General features: G+C 49.7%; 8 protein-coding genes across 8 annotated transcripts; 4 read left to right on the forward strand and 4 right to left on the reverse strand.

Annotated features, from left to right (window-relative positions):
* Positions 1-47: 47 nt before the first annotated feature.
* LAESUDRAFT_603642 (uncharacterized protein) lies at positions 48-2,059 on the reverse strand (the record flags this gene model as incomplete). Its single annotated transcript, XM_040903096.1, has 3 exons — positions 48-133; positions 781-975; positions 1,582-2,059. Coding segments are annotated over 3 exons (759 nt in total), but the record flags the coding sequence as incomplete, so codon positions are not given.
* LAESUDRAFT_667642 (uncharacterized protein) lies at positions 2,029-3,093 on the reverse strand (the record flags this gene model as incomplete). Its single annotated transcript, XM_040905324.1, has 2 exons — positions 2,029-2,408; positions 2,937-3,093. Coding segments are annotated over 2 exons (537 nt in total), but the record flags the coding sequence as incomplete, so codon positions are not given.
* Positions 3,094-4,650, reverse strand: LAESUDRAFT_718537 (uncharacterized protein; the record flags this gene model as incomplete). The annotated part of the gene is made up of 3 exons (XM_040907445.1): positions 3,094-3,670; positions 4,107-4,202; positions 4,487-4,650. 3 exons carry the CDS (start codon positions 4,648-4,650, stop codon positions 3,094-3,096), a joined length of 837 nt encoding a protein of 278 aa, XP_040757440.1.
* Positions 4,651-5,293: 643 nt separating this feature from the next.
* Positions 5,294-6,051, forward strand: LAESUDRAFT_718538 (uncharacterized protein; the record flags this gene model as incomplete). Its single annotated transcript, XM_040907446.1, has 3 exons — positions 5,294-5,391; positions 5,657-5,828; positions 5,881-6,051. The coding sequence occupies 3 exons, from the start codon at positions 5,294-5,296 to the stop codon at positions 6,049-6,051; spliced, it is 441 nt and encodes a 146-aa protein (XP_040757441.1).
* A 265-nt stretch (positions 6,052-6,316) lies between these two features.
* On the reverse strand, positions 6,317-6,930 carry LAESUDRAFT_765264 (uncharacterized protein; the record flags this gene model as incomplete). Its single annotated transcript, XM_040913624.1, has 4 exons — positions 6,317-6,462; positions 6,513-6,591; positions 6,649-6,755; positions 6,828-6,930. The coding sequence occupies 4 exons, from the start codon at positions 6,928-6,930 to the stop codon at positions 6,317-6,319; spliced, it is 435 nt and encodes a 144-aa protein (XP_040757442.1).
* A 1,036-nt stretch (positions 6,931-7,966) lies between these two features.
* Positions 7,967-8,587, forward strand: LAESUDRAFT_765265 (uncharacterized protein; the record flags this gene model as incomplete). Its single annotated transcript, XM_040913625.1, has 1 exon — positions 7,967-8,587. One exon carries the CDS (start codon positions 7,967-7,969, stop codon positions 8,585-8,587), a length of 621 nt encoding a protein of 206 aa, XP_040757443.1.
* Positions 8,588-9,175: 588 nt separating this feature from the next.
* LAESUDRAFT_765266 (uncharacterized protein) lies at positions 9,176-10,439 on the forward strand (the record flags this gene model as incomplete). The annotated part of the gene is made up of 3 exons (XM_040913626.1): positions 9,176-9,538; positions 9,594-9,700; positions 9,755-10,439. 3 exons carry the CDS (start codon positions 9,176-9,178, stop codon positions 10,437-10,439), a joined length of 1,155 nt encoding a protein of 384 aa, XP_040757444.1.
* A 354-nt stretch (positions 10,440-10,793) lies between these two features.
* On the forward strand, positions 10,794-11,747 carry LAESUDRAFT_607356 (SET domain-containing protein; the record flags this gene model as incomplete). Its single annotated transcript, XM_040903130.1, has 4 exons — positions 10,794-11,306; positions 11,357-11,417; positions 11,481-11,577; positions 11,633-11,747. Coding segments are annotated over 4 exons (786 nt in total), but the record flags the coding sequence as incomplete, so codon positions are not given.
* Positions 11,748-11,864: the final 117 nt, after the last annotated feature.

Consider the following 11,864-nt stretch of genomic DNA (forward strand, 5'->3'; position numbering starts at 1 on the left):
CGTGAGTCGAATGGTGATGTTCCCCATAAGTATATATGTGTTCCCGTGAGGTTAATGACACAGAAGGTGCGCCATTCATCCGCGCTCAGACCTAGACCGCTAGCCTTCCCAGAAGAGCCGACGCGTCGCGGTACTCCGGTAACCCATGATGGTAGTCATAATTGATCCATATCAGACCATATAACTTCGAGCATGGTTCTGCCGAGTATCCTCCTCTTCGGGGCACTCCTTCAACCATCATTCAAGAGTGAGCCATTCTCGGCCATGATGTTCTGTTCCACACGCTGCCAAACATTATCATCAGATTTCAGTTATTGACTCGAGAACGGGCAACTGTAGAAAACCTACATAATGATGTAGCACTGACAATAGTTCTTCGCGTTCCATGTCATATGCATTGTCCTGGTTCAAACATAGCAAACACAGTGCACGCAATGCAGTGGTGCCCAGCTGTCAGAATTTGGTCCCACCGCCTCGTTCAAGAATATCTTCCGCATTTGCATACTCCTCTTGAGAAATTCGTTCATTGCCTACATGCATGAGTGGACATTTGTTAGCTTCTGTGACCGCCCAGGCAGATGTCGTATGTGAGATGTTCAGAAGACTTCTGGCTTGAGATGCTCATAGTTCTTCTAGTTCGGCAGCTTTGTCAAGCTTATGGAATCGACGCTAGAAGGAAAGGAAACCTTGCAAATGAGCATGGAGAAGTCTTTATGAAGCAGATACACACATATTGATGCAGTTCTCCAATGACATATTTCTTGCTAAGTTTCATGAGACTTTCACTTGAAACACTTTCACCTTGTATTCGCATATACAGCGCAGCCAACAAGGATGCAGGCAGCTTGGCTAGTTCAGTATGTGTTCCATGCTTCAGAACCTTCATTCCTTTCGTGATGTCTTCGGTGGTGGTTGCATTTCTATGAGCACTTTGGACCCCTTCCAAGATCAATTGGCCGTAATTGTCCACAATACCTTGATCCATGTGCTTGATATACGTGAATGGGGGCGAAGCAGCAATAGAAATGGAGTGACATGCACGTAACTATGCAATTTATCCATGATGTGTCGTTTTGATAGTTTTTCATAATCTTCAAGCTTCCCATCCAGTTTGAGTACACACAGATGCTTCAAGACAGACTTCCTTGACCTCTCGAGCACTGACGTTGCCTTTGTTTCAAGGACCTCGACAGCATCATCGATCTGCTCCTGAAGGGTCGGACTCATCGCATCCTCCACTAGTCGTGACGTCAGCTTTCCTTCCGTGTCCACCCAGCCACGTTCAATATGCTACAGGCGAGAGGCATGACAGTCAATTAATATGACCACGAGGAGTGACAGATGAGAGGTTCAAATAAACATACCAATGAACGCAGACGATCTTGCAAAATCTCTTTGTTTTCAGAGAAGCGCAGATTCTGTTCTTTACAAAGTCACCGCAGTACATGAATTGGGAGATTGCCAAGAGCCGTATTGGAGCCCATTCACAGGTCACATAAGCAGCCTGCATCTGATCTGCTGAAGGTGCTTTTTTCGCAATGTCATGAGTTATGCCCTGGAGGTCGCCTTCGACGTCAGGACTGACTCCCCATATATTTTCAATGTGCGTGCCAAAGCCATTTAAGAAGAGAGCGTGCATGGGGTCGATCGCCGTGAACCTGATTGGATCCCAGTAGGGTAGACGGAGGAGTTCTGACCATCTCACGTCCGTTGAATCGTAAATACGCTGTCGCTCCTCTATGCTTGACGCGGTTTTCCAACGCTCCGCATCCAATCGGTGTTGACTACAGGAACGAGGCGGCCAGTTCCACCAATCGAGGTTCTCGATCTCGGTGTGCTTCAAAAGACACAATGAACAGAAATACTCATGGTTGTGTGCCAAAAAGCCAGCCATTTGGTGAGCAGCCAGAATGTCGCAGACGAGGGGCACAATGGTGCATTTGCAAAGTTTGCCACTCGGATAGCTAGGTGTAGCCGAATACTGGACTCCATAGTTCCATAGTTTGATGAAATCATCTACCAGGGGGGTTAGCAAAGGGTTGATCTCCTCCATGGAAGGGTGAGTTGGGCCTGAAATGATCCCACGAGGAACAGGTTGTCAGGATCGTAGCGCAAATTGGGAGGTAGATTTAAGCATGCAAGGTAGATGGTACCAACAGAGTCTGGCAGTCTGCCTCTACCATGAGGCTGTAATCCGTCCATACAGAGGCTAAAGATATAATGACCCTCATTTGTCTCTCCACAGATGAATGGATGTCCATCTGGGCCTCGAAATTCTCGAAGAGTCACTGTATCAAAAATGTCCGCACAGTTATATGGTAAATGGTTGTCAGCATTGAGGAGGTTCCTATCCATGATTGCCTCCATGTCTCGGCAGCAGAGTAGTCGAGCGAGCCAGTGCGAAAAATCTTGGTAGATAAAATGGCGTATAGGGAACATCTTGTTTATGCCATTGACCTTGTGTCGGATTCGCAGGAGAGCGTTACATTCGCTGCTCGTTGCATTGCTTCTGGCGATACATTGTTCAGGATAACTGCCATCTTTATCTGGCAAATACAATGTAAAACACTCCGGACAGCAGATGAATGACTTTGTCACTGGCATCACGTTTAATTGACCTAGCAATGTTCAGACATCACCAGGAATATTGAAGGTGATGGACAATGCGGTTGCATTATTCAATTCTTCCAGGAAGGGTGTGAGTCGTAGAAGAAGTTGGATGCTCTTCAACACAAAGAAGCATCGCTTGATTGACACTCGACAGAGGACGTGGAGGACTGCGACCAGGATATAGCAGACAGCAATAACAGGGTGAAAGTGCATAATGGCTGGCATCAAATATGTGTCTGGAAGCAAGGTACAGTGAGCACATTTTGCCTATCACTGAAAAGAAGCAATCGTACTGGTTGCTATTGTACTTCCTCCTTCAAACGCACAGGGAAGCTCTCCGTGGCACCTGGCATCAAGCCTTTGCCTCTCCCATTCTATCATCTTCCAATTCTTCATGTCAGCAAGGGCAGCCTCAACATTGCTGGGCAAGTGTGATGCTCGAATTTGAATAGATCGCACAGAGTGACTCTTATAGTGTTCGACTCAAAGGTAGATGCTGAGAAGCCATTCTTCATGAACAATCAGAGCCGAGATTTCCAGATCATGGTAAGTCAGAGCGAACTGCCCCTGATTGATCTCGACCTCGTCTGTCTGCAGACGTTGCAAAGCTAGGGGTATTGAAAATGAATCGGGAGGAAGCTCGAAAACCAAACGACTGTGCTCCACTGCAGATGAGTGTTTCTCAGAAAGTCGTTCTTCAAGATGGGCGAGAACTTGGTCTACAGGATCACCTGGGTCTGGCTCGGTCGAATCCATATCGATGTCCATAGAAATAGGGTTATCGTGTCCTGTGGCATGAATATCACCGAACATGTGATGCGAACTGCACGGAGGAAGACTATTCGAGCATGATACACCATCCATGCTCGGTTGAGGGAATGTCGTGAGATCAGGCATGGTCAGATTTGAAGAGATATTTATAGGTGAGGAAGTGTCATTTGGCTCGGTAACGCCAAAATGATAGCGATTGGGTTGCTCGAAGCCATGATTGGGTCTATCGAGCAGAGGAAGATCTATAGAGTGAGATAAAAAAGCCGATGTCGGTGTAGCCATCGACTGCCTAGAAGTTGGGGAGGAAGGGAGAACATCAAAATTTCAATGATTATCTCGCGCATTCCTTCCAACATAGTGCCCTGTAACCTGCTCTCCAGTGAACGGATTGATTGATAATGAGTTCACACAGCACAGACATTGACAACGAATGATCCGTGCAGGCTTGTAGATATGAAACTGTTGATGTGAAGAACCACTGAGAGATCGCGAAGGATACATGGACTGCGACTGTGAATGATTACACTGAGGGTGGAGCGGAGGAGCGGCAGAGTGAGTAGTAATATGTCACCAGTAGTAGTGGTGAAAGTGGTGGGAAGTGCCTGGTGTAGCGACATTGTTCAAATGAGAGAGGAATGTCTGGGCGTGGAAAGAAAGTGCCGGAAGGGCTCTACAATAGAATTTTGGCATCAGTGTTGGCCACAATCATCCAAATCAGTGCTCACCGTAAATTCCTGTTCTCTCCATCCATTACCAAAACAGCCATATCAGGGGGGTGCCACGGAACATTCTCACACCCTATTGATCCTGAGACCGTAATGCTGCAATCAGTGCAGTGCAGTGCATCTGAGTCAAATAAGCTTCGAATTCAAGTTAAGGGATGTCAGACGAAGAGCGCAGATAGCTCCGTGATCTCGAGGAGCTTCTTCCGATCGTGACTTCGGTCAGATGAGATCTCTCCGTGTCACCACCAGGCTCAAGCTCAAGCCATAGCATAATGAGCAGCTCGTTTCTTCATCGATTCACTCCCGACAGCCACGCATGTATTTTCTATAAGCAGTCATCTGATAGTTGTATGGTCATCACACAGGCTGGTCCGACATACATTGAAAGGCCCCAGAAGATGATACTTCCTGTCGAGCCACTATCCAGCAGGCGCAGTAACAACGAGTCAAGACCAGTCAGATGTGGCTGACCCATGAACTCCTCCAGCGAAGTTGAGTGGAGGTGTTCAGCCAGAGGAGCAGCAGCATTCATGCGAGCAGTCATGGTGCTTGAAATTGAAGTGGTCTTTGGCCACTTTGAGGGTCCCAGTTCAGCAGATGTGCAGGCCTCATCAGTCTGACTCTCTTCTTCCCATGAGCCTTGAATGTCGAAGCCGCATGCAAAGGATCGGCTGGTGCTGCGTGCGGTTTCGGCGTCTCATCGAAGAGCGACGCGATGGAAGCCCATGTTCACGGTTGTGTACGAGGGGGTCCTCACCTTCCTTTTAATGCTGGGTCATTATCCTTGGCACAGCCAGTGTCCAGATGATGGTTGATGTCCTTCTCGAGGATTTTGCACGAGCAGACTGGGCTAGGAAGCAGTGAGCCATCGCAACTTGAAGGTTGTGATGAGACATGCGCACCATGTTACTGCAGCCTCATGTGAGAGATACGAGCAGAGATGATGCAAGAAAATGCACCTTCGGTGCTCGTCGTGGTCTGATCAATGGTGGTCGCGAGTGGCGAGTATTTGCATCTGAGGCTCACGTGTCGGTGTATTTGATCGAAGCGCGTGTCACGTGTTAATGAGCTGATCGCGTCAAGCTCTGCCGACAGGGATGACGGATAGATAATGTTGCGACCTCGCTAGATTGCCGTGACAGAATATTTAATGCCATCTCAGCATGTGCTCTCCCAGTTGACCCGCCATGCATGTCCCTTCAGACTCCCCCCATTCTGCTGACGAGGGCGCCCTCCACATCCTGGTCACTGGATATGGCGTAATGCATTCTCTGATGTCCCACACGTATACCATTGTTTAACCTTTTCATGTTTCCAGCCTTTTCGTTCAATCAAAGTGAACCCGTCGTGGCTCGCTGTCAAGCCACTGCATAACACCGTCATTTACACCAACAGCGACAGCCCTACCCCACATTCACATCACAGCACTCGAGGTGCCCACACTGAAGGACCTTGCCTTCGCTGTCGTGCTGCATCCTGCTGAGGGGTACGACTTCATCCTCCACATCGGCATCATGAGCAGCAGAGGCCTGCTGATACACGTCGAGCAGTTGGGTCACAAGTACGGTTACGACCAGGAGGATGCGTTGCATCGTAGCTGGAGAAACAGATGGCAAAGAAGTGCGTGGCTTTGGTAAGGGTTACGAGGAGTACCCAGAAGAGCTCCTCACGCCTGTCAATAGTGCAAAGCTCATAGGACACTTGAAAGTGGCTGGCTATGAGGTCTGTTCATCTCCATGCTCTCGCTGTCTTAGCACACTGACCTACTTTACAGCACGTCGTGCCGTCGCTGGATGTGGGCCGCTACCTGTGTCACTTCATCGACTACTGCTCCCTCGCAGAGTCCAGACGCACAGCTGCGACTGGCGGAAAGACCTTCTGGCTCTATTCATCCATATCCCTGGAGTGGACCACATCAGCACTGATGAAGTTACGGCAGTGCTGAGAAGCCCCATATCGTGGGTGTGCAGTTGAAGTGCCGGGTCAGGATTATTGCCGGTCCCATTGCTGTGTACCCTTAGGTCCACATCCAGTTTGACATCTTGCAATATACATAGAGCAAAACTTGTTTTTTTTGCATGAGGCTCGCACAAGCGACATGATCTGACTTCTGATATGCATACTCTTGACAACGCTTGTCACCAACTTACGGGACGCCATACAATCACTACAGATCATGCTCTGGCACATGACGCACAGACGCGGACACGTCAAGCCTCCTCCTCCTGGCTGCATACCCAGGAGACGATTCTGCGCAAAGCCTCCATCGCTTCCTCGGTGCTGAGTGGCTCGCCAGTCGGCAGTACGTATAGGAAGATCACGGTCATGCGCTTCCCACCAAGGTGCTGCGACACAGCTTGCGCACTTTCAGCGAGTGAGCAGTAGTTGATGAACTCGCATAGTTACAGGCCGGCATCCGTGGAGGGCGCCATTTGCTGCGATGGAAGTCGTAAACATCAAGCAATGCCGAACGGGTAGATGCCCTCTGATTGTGCACGTACCGTGAACCCGGTCTTCTTCAGGTGTTCGATAAGCTTCTTACATCCACCAGCGTGAAGAGCTCCTCGGGAGACTCCTCATATCCCTTCCCGAATCCGCGTACGGGTGGGCTGCCCTCACTCTCACTCACCGCCGGGAATATCTCCCCATCTGCATCAGGATACGCATATTTATGTCTTCGCCCACACGATTAGGTGCGTATCTTGCCCGGATTTGTGACACCAACGTGCATGATGAAGTCATAGCTGTCTGCTGGAGGTGTTGCGACTGCAAGCGTGGGGTCTGCAGGCTGTGGGACCACAGGTGGACGTACGTGCAGGTGCATACGAGGGAGAGCATGGTCACGTAGGAGGTGGCGACTTCTAGCCTGGTGATGTGGATGGGTCTCAGAGATGCACCCAGGGTACGGATGCCGTGCAGAGGCTTGACGGCGAGCCAGGAGAGTTTTACTTTGATCGGACCAAATGGTTGTGGGTGGAAGTATCACATCCTGAGCCTATATGCTGCTCGTGCGGAGGAGCATGCCAAACCCAGTGACAAGAACACGAAGCGCACTCGAATCGATGAAATCGGTCGCTTGTGATTGCACGGCGGGTGTTTCACCGTAAACGTGAGGGGAGAGGATGACGTCGGTGTCACGGTGAAGGGCTTGAAAGCATGAAGCGGTGCTCGCCGGAACTCTTTTAGAGTTCCAAAGGCCTGAAGACCCGAATAGCAAGATAAGTAGGTTTCTGAGCACTGGAAACTAACTTTGTGCCTCGACACATGCATGTGACAGCTTCGAGGTTCCTTTGACGTCCCAGATGGCCCTCCTTGCAGTCGATTGTGGTTCAAGCTAAACCATGCAGTCAGCCCACCTTCCACGCTGCATTGTCCTTCTCTGGGCAGTGACATCCAGAAGTGTCACACATTTTACGGCTACCCGATGCACAACGTGGAGGTGAGACACAAACTAGCTGACAACCCGGGCAGAGTTGGCTGAATTGGTAGTTCTGAGAGCCTTAAAGATGCAGAGGCACGTCAAGCACAATGCATCATTAGCTCAGAGGGAATGAGACGAGATTGACGATGTTGAACAACTGCAGTCTGCAGCACGTTTTAGGAGAGGACCAATTGACGGACTCAAGCTGAAATTCGATCGAGTCCAATCTGCGAGCGGATCTGTGGAAGATCTTATTACATCAGCATGCCGTGGGGTTGTGACCCCATTGTTATGCGTGATAGGAGGACCTTCTCATATGATGGAATGTGACTGCTTCAACGCAGAAACCATCTACACAGGAGGACCTCCTCATGTAATGGAAGCGCTATGATCAGGTGACTCGGCTCCTGCTTCAACGCAGAAGCCATCTACACGAGGTATGTCACGTCGTATACCATCAATTAGATCGCATGCATCATTGGCTGCCTCAGGCAACCAGTTCCGCAAGTCTGCTCCAATTGTGCCAGACAATGGCATGATCAGTTTAACAGACACGGATGGTGAGGAGGTGAAGAAGAGTGCCAAGGAGTCACCGCCACCACAATTTAAATGTGATGCCGATGGTACGATCATCATAGACTCTGACACCGACGAGGAGCACGGCGCCGATGTCATGCTACCGTCCACTGCTATCTCGAGTCCTGTATGCGTGCTGAAGCAAAGAGGTCGCAATGAAATCCCTAAGTCGACTGCGTTGCTCCAACACGAGGATCCGGTCCTGAATGATCAAGCAGAGGACGTGCTGATGTCCGTATCAGATGGGCCTCATGAGCTGAGATCGCTGCCAGTGGAGATTTCAACACTCAATTGTTTTGAAGAAACATTCTCGCCGCCACCGCCAAATCCGGAGCATTCATCATCGAGGATCAGATGCAAACTCGGGATTTGTGTGCTGACGGAGGTAATGAGATACCCGAACAAGCTGAAGGCAGACACGACAGTGTTCCTACTCCCAACGGGCAAGATGTCCCTGCCATATCAGGTAAATGCGGCGATTTAGTGCATTCCTCCAATATGTTGTTGAAGCGATGGTTGTTTAGGTCAAAATCTTCCATCACCTCGGGTCCCATGCAAACGCGAAGATGTGGAGCTGGCCAGTTCTGTCGACATTCAACTGCAGATTAGCAACACCGATTCGTCTGTTGTGCAGCTCGCTGGGTTACACGGCCAGCCCTCACATTTTGAGATGCAGAATGAAATGCTTGTAACTGAACCACGAGCGTCTCAACCTCGAGAGCTGATCATCAGCAGGACTGAGAAGACTATAGCGCCGGTTTTCAAATTTTCGGAGAAACTCGTGCAAGAGAACACTTGAACAGCCATGTCTGCTACTACGGACGATTACGCAATCCAGGCAGCCCAGGTTGCAAAGTCCCCAGTTAGGTCACAGTGGTGGGGTAAATCCCCTTCCTCACCTACTAGGGTGGTGCCATTAGCCTACAGTGGTCCGAATGGTTGTTTCAAGGGATTTTACGACTTTCGATCGAGGAAGCATGCATCATCCAGTAAAATCTTGAAACCTGGTGAATCTTGTGAAGGGGGACATTTCGCACGATCTAAATGTGAAGGGAGGACGCCCACCCTCAATATGGACGAGATAAAGAAGGGGTTACCAGAGCTAGCTTACCCACCATCCGCAATGCAGAGCTCTGACTCGGGCACTGCTGATGAAGCTGAAGGATCTGCGACTGCTGTTGCGCAAGAGGTCAAGATTGTGACGCCAGAGAATGCACTCGAAAGTGGAATTCCACCAGGTGCTATGCAAGTGGATGAGCCAGAAGCGCCAACAGCCTCGATATCACCTGGTGTAGAGATGGCAATGGATGAGCTAGTAAATTGTCCGTCTAGCCAAGCAGGAGAGCCACGGAAGGCACCGGCATGTGACATTGTACAGGAGATCGTACCAACTGGAGATTCATCAGTATCAATATCGCAGAGCGCAATCGCCTCTGTAAGCATTTCTGCTTCTATTGACCAAGTCATGTCCGATTTTGATTTTATTGTAGCGCCCAGCTCAGTCTATTGCAGCTATGCAGCACTCCTCGTCTATACCAAAAGTAGAGCCGCAAGGTCTTTCACTCACTGAACTCCTCAATCAGGTGTACAGGGATGCGTAATTGAACAAGAAGACAGACGACGCCACAGGTACACTCGTCCAACCGCAAAGGCTGGGCATTGGATCATCTTCCAACATTCCCCTACTCATCGATTTTGATGGGGAAGAGACAGTACCAGTGCAATCTGATGTCCATAGCACTGTTGAACCAAGGAATCACAGCAACGACGAAAACTTTGTGAACCCACCATGCGATACATCTTTTAATGCTGAGCTGAAAGGATCGGTGATCATGGTTTTTCCTCTAACCGACTCGTTCTCTGCAGGGATGACTGATAGTGCGAGGATCGTTGACTCATCTGTCAATGCGGACGAACCACCTGATTCGTTGTGGCAAGCTGATGGAGTGCCATCTCGCTCGAAATTGCCGAGCAGTCTTGGCAGTACTCTCGGATCACGGCAGCCTCACAATAACTTTCCTCCACTAGAACCTGTCCCTGCTAGGTCCGCAGATGTGACAAGACCACGTCCAACGGCGTCATCTGTCGAACAGGACATCATGCGCGATAAAGACCTTGTTATGCAAGGCCAGCAACCAACTTCACACAGCCTCGCAGTGGAGATATCCGCCCCTATAGCATTCCTTACTGCTTTCGAGGTGTTGGGTGGGCAGCCTGATGAAGACGTGTTGAATGTGCCTGAGCATGCATCCGGTGTGGATACCCCTGAGAGCGACGTATCGAGGGCTCCCTCCCCGGAAATGCACCTGCCCACCTTTGTCTCCTTCGGAAGGTAAAGACGAAGAGGAAGAGCAAGAGATTGTGTGGTATCTTCATGAATCAGAGGTGGATAATCTTGCTAATTCTTCATCGATGACTACTGACGGCGTTGTTTGCAGGCATCAGATCAACAGTCAAATCTCGCATCTCCAACCATCACAAAGTGTGTGTTGTGCCCTCGTTCAGCAGCCAGCAATGCTGTTATGAGCCTTCGAGCATCAGCCGGGCAATCGTCTGCCTCATCAGGGTCCTCCGCCGGTGGCCCCGTGACTCCCGTCAACGACGTACTCTTTGCTGAACCTCGGATCACTACCCCCAATCGGTATACTCCTGATAGCAAAGTGTCAGCATTGGCCTTAACAGCGCAAAAATCTGGCTTCACGATGATGACGTGGGAACAGCATCGAGAACAACTAGCGAAAGAATACGTGCATCCCCCAGTTTTAGCGAAAGATCTACCTCATGAGTTGGAAGACAGGATTAATTTCTTATCGAGCTATGCACAACACGCGGATAACATGCAAGTAAAACTCTTCGAGGCAGCAATCGCAGAAAACACCGAGAGCGACGAGCCGCACACCCCGCCGATCCACATCATCAACGACATTGATGATGACCTGACGCCACCTTACGAATTTCATTACTCAAACCTCATGTGGCATGGCGAAGGGGTGCCCAAGCCAGACTGGGAGAACTTGCGAGGATGCGACTGCATCGGTCCATGCGATCCGAAGTCTGAGACCTGCATTTGTGCGCAGAGACATCAGCAGCATTCTGAAAGTCCTGGCTTCCTGTATGACCAGAGGCTAAGACTGAGATCCCAGGGGTACCCGATCTTCGAATGCAATGACTTGTGCAGATGCTCCGATGACTGTATCAACAGAGTAAGCGCTCTCATGGCAGGACATGGTGCCCATTTTACACTTTTCAACAGGTGGTTCCATGGGGCCGGAAACACCCTATCAATATTTGCAAGACAGAGAACAAAGGCTGGGGTAAGTCGCTATTAAGATGACTTGGGTGTATCAATCTCAGTGCGGTGCTGAACATCTGAACAGGTGTCTTCGCCGGTCACAAGAAGATTCCAGCTAACACTTACATTGGTATATATGCTGGAGAATATCTGACCGAGTCAGAAGCAGAGGAACGGGGCGTGTAAGTGGCACCTGGCGTGTCAAATATGTCCTCATTACTGATGATGTGGTAACAGCCTTTACAACAAGTTCGGTCGCACGTATCTGTTTAACATCAACTTCTGGCACTTGCATGTGGATGACCCCAATTGGACTATTAAGTATAGCATCAATGCGTATCATGCTGGCAATGTAAGTAACGGTGATTGATAGTGATCAGCCAACTCATTGTGTGCTGTACAGTTCACCAGATATCTTGTACGTACTTTTTGCTCGGAACACTATGAACGTTTTGCTGATCCACTTCTA

The sequence above is a fragment of the Laetiporus sulphureus genome (genome assembly GCF_001632365.1).
Source record: "Laetiporus sulphureus 93-53 unplaced genomic scaffold LAESUscaffold_126, whole genome shotgun sequence".
Lineage (NCBI taxonomy): Eukaryota > Fungi > Basidiomycota > Agaricomycetes > Polyporales > Laetiporaceae > Laetiporus > Laetiporus sulphureus.